At 49.6% G+C, this 16875-nt stretch overlaps 5 protein-coding genes across 5 annotated transcripts; 2 read left to right on the forward strand and 3 right to left on the reverse strand.

Moving 5' to 3' along the window:
* Positions 1 to 4639: 4639 nt before the first annotated feature.
* On the reverse strand, positions 4640 to 6432 carry UREG_05702 (uncharacterized protein; the record flags this gene model as incomplete). The annotated part of the gene is made up of 4 exons (XM_002584967.1): positions 4640 to 4965; positions 5038 to 5156; positions 5214 to 5971; positions 6064 to 6432. The coding sequence occupies 4 exons, from the start codon at positions 6430 to 6432 to the stop codon at positions 4640 to 4642; spliced, it is 1572 nt and encodes a 523-aa protein (XP_002585013.1).
* A 1298-nt stretch (positions 6433 to 7730) lies between these two features.
* On the forward strand, positions 7731 to 10020 carry UREG_05703 (glycerol-3-phosphate dehydrogenase; the record flags this gene model as incomplete). The annotated part of the gene is made up of 4 exons (XM_002584968.1): positions 7731 to 8248; positions 8304 to 8563; positions 8616 to 9914; positions 9974 to 10020. The coding sequence occupies 4 exons, from the start codon at positions 7731 to 7733 to the stop codon at positions 10018 to 10020; spliced, it is 2124 nt and encodes a 707-aa protein (XP_002585014.1).
* A 683-nt stretch (positions 10021 to 10703) lies between these two features.
* UREG_05704 (uncharacterized protein) lies at positions 10704 to 10987 on the reverse strand (the record flags this gene model as incomplete). The annotated part of the gene is made up of 2 exons (XM_002584969.1): positions 10704 to 10881; positions 10944 to 10987. The coding sequence occupies 2 exons, from the start codon at positions 10985 to 10987 to the stop codon at positions 10704 to 10706; spliced, it is 222 nt and encodes a 73-aa protein (XP_002585015.1).
* A 3356-nt stretch (positions 10988 to 14343) lies between these two features.
* UREG_05705 (uncharacterized protein) lies at positions 14344 to 14865 on the reverse strand (the record flags this gene model as incomplete). Its single annotated transcript, XM_002584970.1, has 2 exons — positions 14344 to 14496; positions 14605 to 14865. The coding sequence occupies 2 exons, from the start codon at positions 14863 to 14865 to the stop codon at positions 14344 to 14346; spliced, it is 414 nt and encodes a 137-aa protein (XP_002585016.1).
* Positions 14866 to 15369: 504 nt separating this feature from the next.
* On the forward strand, positions 15370 to 15603 carry UREG_05706 (uncharacterized protein; the record flags this gene model as incomplete). The annotated part of the gene is made up of 2 exons (XM_002584971.1): positions 15370 to 15412; positions 15491 to 15603. The coding sequence occupies 2 exons, from the start codon at positions 15370 to 15372 to the stop codon at positions 15601 to 15603; spliced, it is 156 nt and encodes a 51-aa protein (XP_002585017.1).
* Between the last annotated feature and the right edge of the window lie 1272 nt (positions 15604 to 16875).

Genomic DNA, 16875 nt, shown 5'->3' on the forward strand with positions numbered 1-16875 from the left:
AATCTCAAACAGCCTGCTCCCAGACCAAGACCCGTGTGTCATTCTTTCGCCCGGGCGGCAATTTTTCGGAAGTGGGCGATGTTCTGCATCTGCAAGGATGGCTCAATGGAAAATCGCCCGATCTCAATTGCACTTGTGGCGCCACCTTCATCAACCCTTGCTTAGTGGAGAGGCCAAGGGGGAAAGGGTGTCAACTCAAAACTGAGGAGGAAGGGGAAAAATAAAAAAGGGGATCGAAAAATAGAAAAGAATTGGATTTTGCAGCAGACGAGCGGTCATCAGTCTGTTGGGAGCGGTTCGTCCATCGTGATTCGACCACAGTCGAGGTCAGAAGGGGCACCTGGAAAAGGGATGGCAGCCTTCCCATGGGTCCACGATGCTTTGCTCGAGCCTAAATCTCAGCCAGCGCCGAATCAACATTGAGCCTGCGGTGTTGCCAATGCTGTCTGTGTGAAGGCATCTTGAGCACGGCCCGTTCGACAGCTGCTCGTCCAAAGGAAATGAGACCCTGTGCGAGAGGTTGCTGCATCGCCTCACACAACCATCCACATCATTACTCTCCTACAAACAACAGCGAAAACTCATTTGTGACTCCATGAACTCCAGTCTCCAGACACATGATCGAGTGGGGGACATCCACCCATAGCCGATGGCAGTGGCGGCTAACAGAATCCATTATTGAACAGCAGGATAGAACAACACCTCGAGTCTTGATGTCTGCCAGACTAAACTACTACTCTTGCTAGTCAATTGAAAAACTGGGTTTCACAATCTTCAGAAAAGGAAAACCCAGCATTAGATGCCTTCAGTTCTCTCCCGCCCTGGCGAACAGCCCGTTCCAGTTGATCGGGCACGCCTCGTACTGCTACGAATTTCGTCAGCCAGAGACCAATCAATCTGTCCTCATGGCTCAGCTCTTTGAGTTTCCCGTTGAAGCATGACCCGGAAAATTTCTGAGCTCAACTCAAATTTAGCCAGACCATGCTCTGAACAAAACAATGTCATGCAGGTTCAAGTGGCAAGCTAGTGAGCTCCGATGGGCGTGGCTCCAAAACTCCAAGCGTCAAGGCGAGCGGAGCAGAAGCAGCCCTCTGTAACGAGGGTGGCCGACAACCAACGTAGAGAAACAAAGGAGCACTCGACAATCGGGTCCGATGGAGTGCATGAACAATTGTTCATGTAACCAGGGATGGCAATTGCTGTGGGCGTTAGCGCATGGAAGCCCTTTTTTCTGAAGCAAGTTTTGATTCTATCCTCACCTAGTTTCAGTTGAAATCCGGCCATCTTTCATGTTCCACGTTTTGTCTCTGCCGTTTTGCATCTCGGTTCCACTATCCGATTATTATCCAACGGGCGCCTCGAACACCCACGCTGCGGGCATTCACCTGGGCTGCTTTGGCCTCGGGCGTACTCTGTCCGTAAGTGCTCCTCAGACCAGTATCCGAGGACGATGGAGCGGGTATCCTGTGTTACGAGTGGTTTGCAACAGATGAACCGAGTTGCGAACCCTCTCCTCACGCCAATAGCGAGGGCGCGACTCATTCGCGGTCATGCCTCTTGTTGCAGATGCACTGACCTCTAGAACTTCGCAGTTCACGCTCTTTCTCGCCTCAAATGCCCAAAGAACTAGCAATTGAAAGCGCCACTTCAGAATGGTTGAACGCAGCTCATCAAGGTCCTCTCACAATCAGCTTTGTCGCCCATTATTAAGGCACAATCAATAATCGAAACCACATCAACGCTTTGGCAAAAGACAAGAAAAATCAATGAAAGCTCTTCCCTCCCCTGCGTCGATCTGTCCTCAAACCAGCAGCGAGCTGCAGCTGTTTTCTGCACGACGACGATTTGGGAAGTAAGACCGGCGTCTTGGTTCCGGGATGCTTCAATGTAACAGCCACACAGACAATACACACACGTCCACATCCTTGCAAACACGGCTGGATGGGGATTGGCGCTCGATCAGACAAAGCACTGAGGCTTGGGTGACAACGAGCTCAGGTTCATGCAAGAGCACGATTGAATGAAGCTGTTTGGTTTCTTCGCACCAGACATTTTTACCAGTTTCTACTTTCGATTCCCTATCTCCGGAGTGATAACTATATCCGATGCGGCTATGTATGGATGGACTCCTGTTTATGGAGTACCTCTGGAGACCACATTTCATTGCTTGCTTTTTCTTTCATCTTTTTCCTTTTTGCCTGTCCAAAGATTTGCATCTCATGTGGAGCCTGTCCCTGGGTCGCTTGCTCCACACAACCAAAAGTCATCTTGCTGGCCCTTCTCCCCGCACAAGACGGGGCTGATGGAGAGTGGACGCGCGATCCTGGGGTTCGTTCTGACCGGTGCCCATGTATCGTGGGCCATTCAGGAATTCTAATTCTAGAGCTACAAAAGGGAGAAGGAAAGAAATGTTTGAGGAAACCTCGTGTTGATTGGGGATTGACTGCAGCCAGCTCTGCGACCATCGAATTGCATGCAGTCAAAATACTGCCTGCAATGTATGTATTTTGTCATTGCATTCCATGCGCCATGTATGTCGATACATGGTCCATTGTTCGGTTTTCGCGCTCTCTAGCCCTTGAGATACGTGGGGGACGATGAAACCCTATCAAGGCCCTGGAAAAGGTGGATGCGATTGAATCTTTTCATCGCCGAGATATCATCGTATGCCGACCGGGGACTTCTAGGTTCTCCTTCCTTCCTAGAGAGGACGACTTTGTCATTCTCTATCGCCCTGTTTGACGTGGTCGCGCTGCTTTCCCACAAGGGACGTCGAAGGATACGTCTATATCTTTGCTCCCTTTAGCCCCCTATCAAACCAAGTAACCTTACTCTCCCAATTCCCGAGAGGCAGTTCTTTCGCAACCCCCCATTGAAATACACATGTCAACCGTTGATTTCTCCGTTTTTGTATATAGTAGACAAGTCTCACTCAACATTGCATAAACATACCCTTGAATCTGGGTTTGTTTACGAGCTCAAGTTGATAAGAGGTTGAAAGATTGCATGCAAGGATGTCATTGAAACGAAAAGAATTGCAAAGTCCTGGAATGGTATCCATGGTTGTCCTGACAAGGCCTTCTCGAAGCTCTGTGACTGAAGACCCGACGCTGCGGAAACAACTCCTCATAAGCTCCTGAACCGTGGATTTCTTCACTGGAAGTGTGAAGGATAGCGACAAGCCATGACCAAATTGCCACCTCCAATCAAAAAGACGGAAACCATGCGGTATCCAAGATCTCGATATCAAACGGCAGTGAAGGTGGTATCGAATTATTCCACAATCTTATGCTAACCAATCGCTCTCTAGAGCCTGCAACGAACAACACAATCTTCCATATCTGCCAGTTCCACACTGTCCAATCACGCTTCCCGCTAGTCAGACAGACCTGAAAAGACCTCCAGTTGAAGGCCTGTTGAAAAGAAGTTGTACTGGGGGTTAGACGAAAAGGCCCGCTTCCTGCTACGCCCGAAACGATTCACGGATGTTTCCCTATAAACGTCCCTTTAGGAGGAGATGCGACCTCCCCCCACCGACAAGGGCCAGTAAAGACGACAATAATGAGGTTCAAGCATGAGGGTTTCCACGGCGTGGTTCCCGCCTATAGTAGTCATCGGCTTCGAACCAATCGTGGGCTGCAGAGACTTCTATTCGTCGTGTTAGAACGTCTTCTGGGTAACGTTCCATCAGGCTTGTCTTGGGACTGCTATTCGTCCGTGTCCCGAAAGATTCATACCGCAGCCCGGCGATTGATAGGGCCTCTTTGGGCAGACTTGCGCCCTGCTGAAACCGTCAGGGAAAGGCGTTCGCCCCCCGATCTGCTGTATTATTGCATGATGGGCTCCCGTAGCAGCCATTGGTCTGCATTTGTTTCAGGGTCGTTTTTTTCCAAACAGCAGTCGACCATCTGTCGTTGTTCACTTGGAAGAAAAATGAACAATCCTTCTAAAATAAATAACGGATCTAGTGGATTCATACATCTATCTCATTTCCCTTATTCATAACATGGAGAACAATGCCGCCATGAAGCCTTAGTACTTACATACTCAACAAGGTCATTTTGGCAAGCAATATAATCCAACCATAAGATCATATTCACAGGAATGGAGCCAGCTCAGAAATATGCAACGATAACTCAACCCTTTGACCAATCGGGTCAACACGACTGACATCCTATTATCCTGTTCGTTTCTTTTAGCTGGAAAAGTAGTAACGCGAGTCGCCGCGCCCGAAAATTTTGTTTTGCCCCTTTCTATACCGCACTGCCCATAAAACCAATTCCCTGAGTGGGTTACTTGCCACCGAAAAAGCCCTCCTTTTGTCCCCGGGTCGCTGTGTGGTTCCAGTAGATGATGCACCTCAACAGCCCCGGCGGTAACCGAGCTCCCGTCTGCCTCGACATTGCGATGATCTGGTGCTTTTAAAAAAAAGGCAGATTTGCTGTATCTTGTGCTGCCCACTACTGCTGCTGTGCAACCAAGGAAGAAGGTTAAAAAGAAAAAGGCAAAAAAACAAAAAGAAAAGATGAGATGCGCGGCAAGCCGAGTAAGGGCTATGCCGGCGGGAAAGGGGCAGAGAAGGGGGGAATTGTGGCACGATTCAACCTCCCTCAAAAAAGTCACTATCGTATCCCGTCGCTCACGCGGACACAGGAACGAAGTTTTCAAGGGCCTCTGTCAGGAGCTTCTCCTTCTTCGGAACGAATTTGACCTTGTACTTCTTGGGAATGGCGACTAAGCTGGTAGGGTCAGAGTTGCCGCTGATCGGGTCCCATTCGACCTTGCCGTCTGGCTCGATACGGAAGCAATTCAGCGTGCGGAGGAAGACGAGGTACAGCTCGCGGTTGGCCAGGAGGGAGCCAGCGCACATACGATAGCCAACTCCGTACGTGAACATTGGCGCGTCGGGCTGTTCCAGCCAACGTTCGGGCCGGAAGACCTCGGGATCTGACCATACATCGGGGTCTATATTGAATTGAGGGAGTGATTAGAGATATGCAGGACCAAGTTGTGTTTTCGATTGAAAAATCTGCTTACCCATGTTGCATGCCCAAGCATTGAGAAAGAAGACACTGCCTTTGGGAATGACTTTTCCTTGGTATGTGATGTCCTTGATCGATGTACGAGGTAATGCGAGACGGAGCACAGTATAGTACCTAAGCGAAAAGGTTAGGCGCAGATGCAAGGTTAAATTTCTTATGGTCCGAGCTTACCTCAAGCATTCTCTGACAAGCGCAACGATGTATTCGCAGCGCTGGTCATCCATAGCATCACATAGTGGTTGATCGACGGAGTGATATTCTTTGATCGCTGCAGCAGCCTTGTCCTGAATGTCAGGCCGTTGAGCAAGCAAAGCGATGCTCCAGGCTACCAAGGTTGTGATGGTATCTAGACCGCCAGAAAGCATAGTCAAACTGATGGACGTGAGTTCGATGTTATTGAGTCTGGCTTCCTTGTCAAGCATAACATTCGCCTGGATACACGGCTTGTGCTCGTTCTTGGCCATCCTGTCCTCCAACCCGCTGTTGAGGTACTTTAGATATTTGTCGCGGCGATCACGCATTTCAGCAGCTTTCTTGGAGCCAACACTAAAAGGGTTCAAGCGGAGAAGTGGGATATAGTCCTGCAGATTCCCGGTTGTGCTTCTGAACCGACTGATTTCGTCCTCAACATGGGTAATCTCGGCAAAGAGGTCTTCCTCCTGCGAAGCCATGCGGATACCCCAGTTGAGCGTAAGAGCTAGACTCAAACTGAGCCGCTGAATCATGGGCATGGGGTCCACGGCAACGCGTCCGGCCTTTCCATACTTCATGAGTTCGGCGACAAAGTCCTTCGATTCCAGGTCGAGATGCGGGACGTAGGTTTGCACGGAGGGTCGGTTCAACGCCGAGGCGGCACCTTTTCTTCGTCGCTTGAGTGATTCACTAAACGGAGATGTGCCAATCGTCGTCCCGGCAGTATTGGACACGACCTATTCGTAAAGAAAATGTCAGTCTGCTGAACTCGTAGCCGTCTCTTCGCAGGCCCCAATCTCCACCCCGCAATCGAGGAGCGGACTCTGACCTTATGGAAAGTGTAGAACTCCGGACGAGAGCTCAGGGCCTGTGCGTTTTGACCAAAGAGAACTTTGGCCGCGGCGGCGGAATTCACGACGATGACTGGAATGTTGCCGAGCTGGATTTGATAGACTGGTCCGTACTGTTTCGACCACTTGCGATACTGTTCTGCAGCGTTCACTCGGATCTGCGACAGATTTCCAATCAAAGGGAAGCCCTTCGGCCCATTGAGGCCAGGCACGCGAGCAGCGGCCCGGACGAATTCGTTGAAGATCACATAGACGCCCGGAATCAAGAGAGCGAGGACGGCAAGAGCGCGAAACGGATGGGTGATAGCACTCGAGTTGAGCTCGGAGACAATCGATACCAACGCCATATTGCACTTCAGCTGTCGACTCGGCCGGTGTGACGAAAGATGATCAACGGCCGGGCCATCATTGGGCAGCTGGCACTATTATACCCTTACCGACAAGCGTGCAGCGGCTAAATCGGGTTAGAGACAACAAAAGGAATTTGTTCCGCCGCGGGAGACCCCAGCTTCCCCACGCGACGGAGATACGAGCAAGTTGGACGGGGCTCCAAAAGCTGGGGAACCGGGGGGCGGTCGGCCTGGCGACCACACTTGTGATGCAAGGCCGGCGCCTAAATTCGATGGTTGCTCGCCTACGAATTCCGGGCTTCGGAACCATTCCGCGGCTGGCGCTTGATTCGGCGAGATGACTTCAAGTTTGCTTTGCTTTCCGGCATTATCTTTTGCAGACAATATTAAACCGGCATTCTCCATCTGCCATGATCTATATATCTTATTAATAGGTTAACTACTAATGCTGGGGGTATCACAGAGCCACTTCATGGTCGAACCCGCCTGATGGCCACCCGCGTACAGCGCATTCCGCGCGAGCAGTGTGCAACGACTCCAGCTGCAGCGAGCAATGGACTATTATTCTTCATGCCGGAAGCCATGAGCGAGTCTCTGCTGACTTGGAATCCTTCGCTACTGTGCGCATTCGGCCTGGTCTCATCAAAACTCCGGCCGCCAGCGAGAGAAAGCCGCCGCAATGGGTTTGGCTGACTAATACGAGTTGTCACATGCTGCGGCGGGATGTCGGTATGGGACATCTATGCTCCGAGAGCGCTAAGCCCGTTTCGGGTGGCGCGTGTGGGACAGATCTCGATGCTGATTGGCCGACGGGCCCCATCCTGGCTCCGTGAAGGGCAACTTTGCCGATGACGTCCTTGCTTTGGGCCGATGCACGACTGAAGTGGTACCTGGGAAGACTTGCCCGACCGAGACAGGAATGCCTAGAGTCCAGGTATTCCCAGGTACCATTCCCAATGACGATCCCGCTGAAAGCTTTTCAGAGCTTTTCCCCCCTCTTCAACCGCTGTCCATGACCGTTCTCTCTCGTCACATCTCTCGCTCAGTCCGTTCGTTCATTGCAAGGTGTGGTGTCTGGGCTGTTGCTCGTGTGTATTTCGCCCTTTGTTGGTTGTTTGAGTGACTTTCTCTTTGTTTTGCATTTGCACCGGTGTCCATCACATGCTAGACTGCGGCGTTTGGTCCTAGACACTGTTTGTTGCTTTGAGAGGCATCTATCTATATTCCCAGAGATCGCTAATCTTTGTCCCTTTATTGTGTTCTCTGCGCCCCGAGAACTATCCTAACTCAGAACAATGGCTGGAAGACAGTCAAGGAGGCTTTTGAAGCCTCTCTTGTATACGGTCGCCGCAATTGCGGGTGCCGGCGGTGTTCTTTATATATCCTACCGACCACGGAACATACCAGGCTCCGATCCAGCCGCTGTGCCACCTCCCCGCTATGGTGAAGATGGGAAACTCCTACCTCCCCAGTTCCCTCCTATAAAAAGTCGAGACGAACAGATTCGTGATTTGAAGCGCAGCTCGACGGAAAATACTCTGGATGCAGTCAAAGAAAAGTTGGACGACGGAGTTTTTGGCGCTCGGGGTAACAATACGGTAGCCGTACGCAATGATGAGTCATACGACCTCCTCGTCATTGGTGCCGGAGCAACTGGATCTGGCATTGCGCTTGACGCGGCCACGCGTGGATTGAAAGTTGCCGTTGTAGAACGTGATGATTTCAGCGCCGGCACAAGTAGTAAAAGCACGAAGCTTGTCCATGGGGGCGTTCGTTACCTGGAGAAGGCTGTTTGGGAGCTTGATTACAACCAGTATGTCCCTCGAGCGCATCATTTTGGTGGATAATGCTAATACTGTTGCCCCAAGGTATTCATTGGTCAAAGAGGCACTGCGCGAAAGGAAATATTTCCTTCATACAGCCCCCCATCTTTCAATGTGGCTGCCTATCATGCTCCCCGTGCAAAAGTGGTGGCAAGTGCCTTACTTTTGGGCTGGCACAAAGTTTTATGATATTTTAGCGGGCTCTGAAGGAATTGAAAGCTCCTATTTTTTGCCCAAAAGCAAGGCAGTGGATGCTTTCCCGATGCTGAAGAAGGATAACCTCTTTGGTGCTTTGGTTTACTATGGTAATTGCCAAATCCCTTTGCAGTGTTTACGAATCGAACTAACCTGCCATAGATGGGGCACATAATGATTCCCGTATGAATGTATCTTTGGCTATGACAGCCGCCATATATGGGTGCACTGTGGTAAATCATCTGGAGGTAACCAGCTTAACAAAAGATGAAAATGGAAAGCTTACAGGAGCACGGGTAAAAGACGTTATTGCTGAGAAAGACGGTCAAACTGAGGAGTTCACTGTCAGGGCTAAGGGCGTCATAAATGCCACAGGACCCTTTACGGATTCTATTCGAAGGATGGATGATCCCAGCATTGCCGAGATCGTTGCGCCCAGTTCCGGAGCTCATGTAATCCTGCCTGGTTACTATAGTCCCGCAAAAATGGGACTCATCGACCCAGCTACTTCTGATGGCAGAGTTATTTTCTTTTTACCTTGGCAGGGGAACACGATTGCAGGCACCACGGATAGTCCAACAACAATAACGCCCCAGCCAATACCTTCAGAAGACGACATCAATTGGATCCTATCAGAAATCCGGGGATATTTGGCTCCAGATATCACCGTTCGACGGGACGATGTCCTCGCTGCTTGGTCTGGCATCCGTCCGTTGGTGCGCGATCCCAAGGCCAAAAATACAGAGTCTCTTGTTCGAAGCCATTTGGTTTCAGTATCGAAATCTGGCTTGTTAACCTGTGCGGGTGGAAAATGGACCACATACCGCCAGATGGCAGAAGAAGCGGTGGACGAAGCCATCAAGCAATTCAACCTTCACCCCCAGGGCCTTGCGACAATCCCGGATATCAGCGGTACAGGTTTCCATGTCGATCAAGCAGTTCTCGACGGCTCCTGTCAGACACATCAAGTCCGCCTCATAGGTGCTCACGGCTACTCAAAGACACTATTCATCAACCTTATACAGCACTTTGGATTGGCTACTGACGTTGCTCAACACCTGACGGAATCTTACGGCGATCGTGCTTGGGAAGTAGCAGCTATGTCATCGCCGACACAGATTCGATTCCCCCTTTGTGGAGTTCGCATTTCTCCTCTTTATCCATTCATAGACGGGGAAATTCGATTTGCGGTGCGACGTGAATACGCACAAACGGCAGTGGATGTTCTTGCCAGAAGAACCAGATTGGCTTTCCTTAATGCTCGCGCTGCTCTTGAAGCCCTTCCTACTGTCGTAGACATAATGGCAGAAGAGCTTGCGTGGGACGAGAAGCGCAAGAACCTCGAATGGAGCGAGGCAGTTCAGTTCCTGCTTTCCATGGGCCTCCCTAAATCGCGCGCTGGGGTGACAAGAAAAGACGTGGAAAGGGGCAGGTCGGCAGGGTCTAGTTCCACGCAAAACAGTAAGTCCCCTTCCTTTCACTATGGTAGTAATTTTATGTTTCTGACCCCAAAACCACAGATACCGCTCCCAATGCGATCCAGATGGACCAGAGTCTCCCGCAGTAGGTGAAATCATGGCTATTTTAAACGGATGCAGCCCAATACCTTCCATGTTTACATTGTGTTATTACTTCAATCCCCATTTCCTTCATATTCTACCAGTTATATTTACATATACGTATCCCTAACAGAGCACGAAGCAAGGAGTTGAGATTCCGGCCACAATTTAGAGATAGATAGAGTTTTGAAATTGATTGTTAGTTAGATACTCATCCTGAATAGAAATCCAGCCCCAAACGCTTTCATTCTTCCAAAGGTTCAGATTTGCTGCCGAGTTTGCAGCCTAGAGCATCTCTCAGAAGGGGGTAGCGGTGCAGATTGGTCCGTCTATGGAAGACTCTCCAATGTTCATCAGATCTTATACAAAAGGCCCTAATTTGGTGATCCGTAGCTAGTAATTATACCATCTAAGCCGTTTATCCGACGAACAACCAAAGTAAAGTCTTCACAATCACTACTCAGCAACCCAACCCAGCCAGCCTCCTTTCTCCACGCGATCCAACGTGGCGGGGCTCGAATGGACATATGAGAGTATCCCTGGTTTGGGCTGCAACTCCTCGTCACCATTAGCAGAAACTGATCTGAATGGCAGGGAGATTTGAAGTATCATGCGTGAAGGTGCACTCTGTAAGAGTCTGTAGCCTCAAGTTGATTACTAGGAGTTTTTGATGGGTTAAAGCCACCAATAGTTAAAAGAACATCTTACTCCCGCTCTGAAGGGATTCGATATTTGTACAGTGCGCGAAAGTATATTCTTGATTGATATTTTCAACCGAACCGAACCCAACCCCTGATCTGAAATTGGTATTGGTCAAACGGGGCTTATAACTGATAAGGACATTGAGCCGAATATGACCGAAATTCAATCTAGCTTGAGTAAAAATTAGTTAACTAGTGTTTGGCTTGCAGCAAGAGATAGCTGTACATACTTGAATGTATTCAAGGCACCCCCCAAAAGATGGACATATTCCATCATGGACAAATTTCAGCTGTGAGGATTTACAAAGGACCTCTTGGGGATGAACAGGAGCCGGGCGGCTCTGAACGGCTGTCACATCCCTGCAAGATTGTCATCCAATATGCAGAGCACCTAAAAGCGCCAAACGATTATATGAGACGTCTGCGGCGGTGGACTCCTTGTTAGCAACGGAAACGACCAAAGAAGCAGAGGAGCCTTCCTAGCCCAACTAGCAAGACCCGCTCCTGCTAGGAGCAAGGTCCTAAACTCTTTTCTGTTGGGACTAGCATTCGCACCTGAACGATGATGGCGATTCAAAACAACCCAATCGATGGCTGGAAACCGATGGCGCCGACCTCCGCAGCGATCATCTACCACAAACGCGAGTATCCTTGCATCGGTTTGGGGGTGCCATGGCACGGGGGGATTCCATCCGCAGCAAGCCACCATCATCTGATCTTGTCGCGAGTGGTATTCAATCACCTATCCAACGCCGAGGCTCTACCTGGAGGAGATTATTTCCCCCATTGTCGCCCTAAACCATGCACTCCTCGTGGAACGTAGCTAGGCAGCCATGGCGAACCATTGTGCGGGGTGTTTGCCTTGTTGCGGTGCTCACCTCTGCCTGTTGATATCAGGGCCAATTCACCCGGCGTTTGTGGTCCACTATAAACATCTAAAGTGGTTGTTTGATGTAGGAATCAATCTAAGAACGGTCTATGGTATCGACCATCGTAGAATCTCATGGGCGACCGTTTCAAACTCTTCTCTATAGCAGGGTTTGCGAAGGACGGTTGTGCGACGCTGGGATATCTGGGATAAACCGCATTGCCCCAAATTGCGGCTTACACCTCGGAATCTATACATGGCTCGCTATTCCGGTGTTCTTGAGTTGCGAATAAATGACGTCAATCCGAATCGGATCCAGGGTATGAAAGAGCCATAGTCATTCGTAGATCGGGGGACACATAAAAGTAGGATTGGTTTGGATGTGTTTGCGCTTATTAGATGAAAAGAGGATGACAACCCTAGTTTTTCGATGTCATCCATACCGGAGCCCTTGCCAGGGTAAATAGCACAATGCAATAGCAGCATCTAAATAAGGGTCCGAGCCCAGTAGCCCAAGGCGGATGATCGTGGTAGATCTCGGTCAGCGGAAGTTGATTTCTTTAAGAAATATACTGTTGCTGACCTTTTCAAGCAGGTGACCAGCATCTATGTTGCGTTGGCAAGCTTAAGAGAAAGCGGGGGAGATGATCATGAATCCTACCTAGTTCCCGTCGCTCAGCCGCTTGTATGGATGCCTGGACGTACTGGCGTATTCTGAGGCTGATATCTCGACGTTTGCCCTGACTCCTTTCCTGGGAACGAACCACGTCAATCTCAGGGCCAGAGCTCCCCAAACACTCGAGTCCGAAGGAGAAGAGGTTTGCGCGACGCATAACATCATCCGCGATTCATTTCTCACTTGCAGAACAGCTCCACATGCACATGTGGCGGCGCTAAAAATAACAGGTAAAGACGGAGCACGCTTTCACTGGGACTCCTCGTATTCAAGTCCTCTCCACGTTTTGCGTGTGAGCTGTTGTAATGTCTCACTCTTCACCACCCTTGCATGTTCTTTGACCGGTCTAAGTAAGTCCTCCCATAAATCCAGATACTTTTGCCCGCCCGGGGTAGTAGGTACCGTATCTTTTATCGGTTCCGTGTATGGTGAACTTCGCTCTTTAAAGGCCAGTTTCCTACGCCGTACTGAACGTGGATTGGATGGACATTGCATTGTTTCTCTTCTGTATTTGAGTTCTTGCCAAACATGTTGCTGCAAGAGCGTTCCCGGTCCCGAGAGATAAGCCAAGGATTTTAAAATCGTCTTGCAGTGATGCCAGCTTCCCGAAGAGGCTCCCAATATCAAGCTCGGAGACATCCGTGCCGAGATTCGGGGGGATCAATGAGCAGCATCCCATGTTGGCACATGGACCAAGTTGAACAATGCTGGCAACTAGTCCAAAAGGCAATCGCCTTGCATCCCCGGAAAACGAACTATCTACGGAAACACCTTATTTTAGTGGTTTCCGTGACTTACCAAGAGATGAGCGCTTGGAAGTTTGTTAAGTTTAGCTGCCTCCACATCGGCTTTCTTCTGGTTGTTAGTCTAGCATTGATTGAAGAGAAGAGCGGTAGCGACCACCCCGGTATGTCCTTTAAAGTGCACCTAAAATGGCAGAGTGCCTTGCCAACTGTCAAGAAGTCGAGTAATGAACCATGTGAGCCGTGGGGGTTGTCAAATATTTATTGGTTAGCCACACAAGACTGACCTTGATGTTCCCCAAAAGCGCCACAGCTCGCAATTTCGGCGCTTTAACTAAGTAAAAGGTTTCTCGCAGGTAGTTATATCGATAATTGTAATCAGTCAAGAGTTGGGCTCCTGAAAACCCGGGGTCCTCACTTACCTGATACTTCCCGAGCCATGTAACTCCGAATCCTTACCTCCTAGAAGTGCCGGCAGCACTTATTTGAGGCATTGGTTCTCAAAAATAGTAATACAGCTGCAATAATAGACCCTGAATCATAATGCCTGTTAATCAGTACGATGTGAAGGTTGATTAAGATTCAGATATACAACACAAAACGTTCATCCCCATGCATCCTTGAGGAAATGCGCAGCGAATGAAGGAAAAGCAAACCAAGACCCACCAGGAAGCTATTTTCAGCAAATAACTCTTCTCTCCACATCGTGTACGTGGAGCAACGGCCCAATATGGCGTGTGATAGAAAAACGGTTAGGGGTAGATTCGGCCAAGAGATCTTAAGCGCTCTGGGGGAGCCCCTGAAACGCCTTTTTTTGTGCAAGCAGCATATCCAAGATTAAAAATTAAGAGGGAACAAAACAGATTCTAAATGACATTCATGACTCAAGTGACCAAACGAAACTCGAAGCCTCAAAAATTGAAGGGCAATAACTTTCCATAAAACCCAATATCACCCAAAAATGGACACAAGGAGGGAGGGAGAAGGGGGGGCGCGTAGTTGGGATGTATGTGGATTAGTTGACAGCCCCCCGATGACTTCAACCAAGACAAGATTATTCCTCCCTATCTCCCCGAAACGTTCTATTGTTATGCATCGAACACAAATGGAATGTCTTAGGAAAAGCTGCCTCTTATGTTGAAAGCGTTCAGAAGTTCGACCCCTATCCGTATTGCGGTCGATATCCGGCAACTATCCAGTTAACGATCTACCGGAGATTAGACATCGGCTTCAAAGCGGAAGTTCCGGAGCGTGGGGCCCCGCAAGTAACTCCATAGCACCTGGTCATCACAATACTTCCGTCTCAATGCCGATGAGCTTTTGGCATGATAATCGTGTGCGCGTTAAAAAGGATTAAAGTAGACGAAAAAGCGTCGAGAATGAAGAGGAGGTGTAACGAAGTGCTGCATGAGAGCGAGTTCGAGGCGTTTGAAGCTTAGAGCGCCGGGTTTTCGAGCCGCCTTTGCATGGGGAATAAGGGTAAACTTCTGCAGAGACTATATGACCAGATCCAAAATTCCTCAGGGACGGAACGTGCAATACAGTGGTCAGTATTGGCCACTGCATGGCTTGTTTCCGTCAGGATTAGAGCGTGCCCCCTGAACGTTATTCCAATACCGTGCCACTGCTCGCTGAGCTACGGCGGATTCGCGAAATCGGTCTTGAAAATAGTTGAACAGCGCAAACTCGTTGTCAGTTAATATGTAGGAATCAGGTTGTGACTGTATCTTCCGCCAAAGCTCGCCGATAGCTGTCTCAAGGATTGCGCTCACTCTGGGGTCTATCTGACCATCTTGGTTGTTTCTGGCTGCTTCTAGCGCTCGTCGGACGGCTTCGCCGTTTGGATCAGTAGGGCTATTTGCCATCGTGATTTCAATCGATTCCGGGTTAGATGACTGCTCTTTCGCCAAACACAGGACGGAAACGCTCGCTCTTTTGTACCATCCCAACAGCCGCAAATATTTTAAATTTCAGGGCGAAGTTCATAAAATCCGCCTTAGAAAAGCCCCTGAATCTTCTCGCATTGATGACTCGGACATGGAGGGCAACTTATGCAACAAGGAAAACGGGGAGCTGGTTGTGCGTCAAGGCAGCCCCCTCCTGCTGACAAGTACAGGGTACTGTACCATAGAATAATAAGCGACCGCTATTTGACGACGCCTTTTAAACTTATCGTTGGTTGGCGTTCCCTGCTCCTTGCCTGGTGCCCCGCTCCTCTGCTTGAAAGGGCCGCTTAACCCAATAGAAATAGTTGAGAGCAGACACCTCTGAATTGGTATCGCGGTGCCAATTCTCAAAGGCCATGTGGCCGGGCAGTGGGGCATCAAACGGCGCTGTTGTGCTGTGCATTTTGTACCTGGCTTCGAGCCATGGCGAACGGCTCGAGTCAAGTATCGTTCAGTAGCTCGACATGTATGTGTCTTGACTGGGATAGCTAACTATCCCTGAACGTAACTTGACCTGTTTGCTGACTGCATCCAGCGCAGATAGATTTACAACACGCAGAATACATCGGTAATGTGACCCCAACTCAACACGCATGGGAAAATATCGTCTCCAGTTTGAATGTGGAAGCGGAACGACTGCCAAATCAAGGAGTTTAAGATGCGCAGAGGTGAGCGAAGAACATCACCGATGCATTGAAATGGCCAGGACTGAAAACCGTGCACGAGTCACGCAACGAGACCCATGCAGCAGCACAATTCCCCGAATCCACTAAACGCTGGCAGCGGACTCTCTGATCACACAAGCTTAAAATAGCTTCATGCAGAGTAGAAGCATTGGAACCATGTTCAGTGTTATGAAGCTGCTTGAGGCATCAAGTCAACGCGTTTCATTTTTGTTCAATTTTCGTTCCAGTGTAACTCTGACTGTGACTCGAGAGTTTACCACTCTACTTCAAATTGAATTTCCCTCGAACCTGGTTGATCCAAGCGCTTCAAGTTAGGAGCAAGAAGGAAGAGTGGAACCATTCAATTAAAATCGGAACATTGTTTTCTTAAAATCCTTATCTGTTTCCAAGTCAGAAGGGCCCAACTCTGTTATATCCACGCGGACTATAGCACCGGTTTCTGCCACACACCTTTTTGATGCCCAGCTGGACGCGTTGGACATCTCAATGAACAGAGTTCTGCCATAGAGCCAATTTGTGATTCCGACGCGTATCGAATTCTGCTCCGGAAGCCTTCGAACTCCACTTGCGCCTGGCAACTAGGGATCTGGCAACAGATTGCCATTTGGATAGGGTATAGGATTCGTTGTCGCAAACACGGTGTGCGAGCAAGACGTGCTGAAGCAGAACAGAATGCACTATGGGCGACGGACCTCTCTTTTAGACAGCACCATGGCATCAGCACAATCCATTCTCTAAAAGAAGATAAAAAGCACGGTGGCTACCTTCATGTCAGCTTGGATGAAATCGAGTTGGCATTGGGAGGGACATCAATTGGAGTGAGGTTGCTCCTTGCCCAGAGGGTTCTCTCCCCCGTATTCTGCGATACGAGATATTGTGTCATCCGAACAGGAATGCTTTGCCATTATCGACGGCCTATGACACCGACAAGTTCGGTATTCGAAATGGAATCATCACAGCGGCTGGGCCTTGTGATGTGAGAGAGGGTCTGGATAGAAGTACGACCGCAGTGTCGACGTTGCGGGGGAAGAGAAAGGAGGCCATGGCCTAAACTCTATCTTCAGGGAGATCGAGGCTCCCGCTCTGTGTTGACTCAGCCGTCACAACCGACTCGTCTTTGATCGCTGGAGACCAACACAGAGGGAACATACACGGATATTGGGATTCGACGGTGTGTAGCCCCGTTCCAGGCCATTCTAGATGTCCAATTTGCCCGAGTGATAGCGGCTGTGCCCACACGAAT

The sequence above is a fragment of the Uncinocarpus reesii genome, genomic scaffold, assembly GCF_000003515.1.
Source record: "Uncinocarpus reesii 1704 scaffold_3 genomic scaffold, whole genome shotgun sequence".
In the NCBI taxonomy this organism is placed as follows: domain Eukaryota; kingdom Fungi; phylum Ascomycota; class Eurotiomycetes; order Onygenales; family Onygenaceae; genus Uncinocarpus; species Uncinocarpus reesii.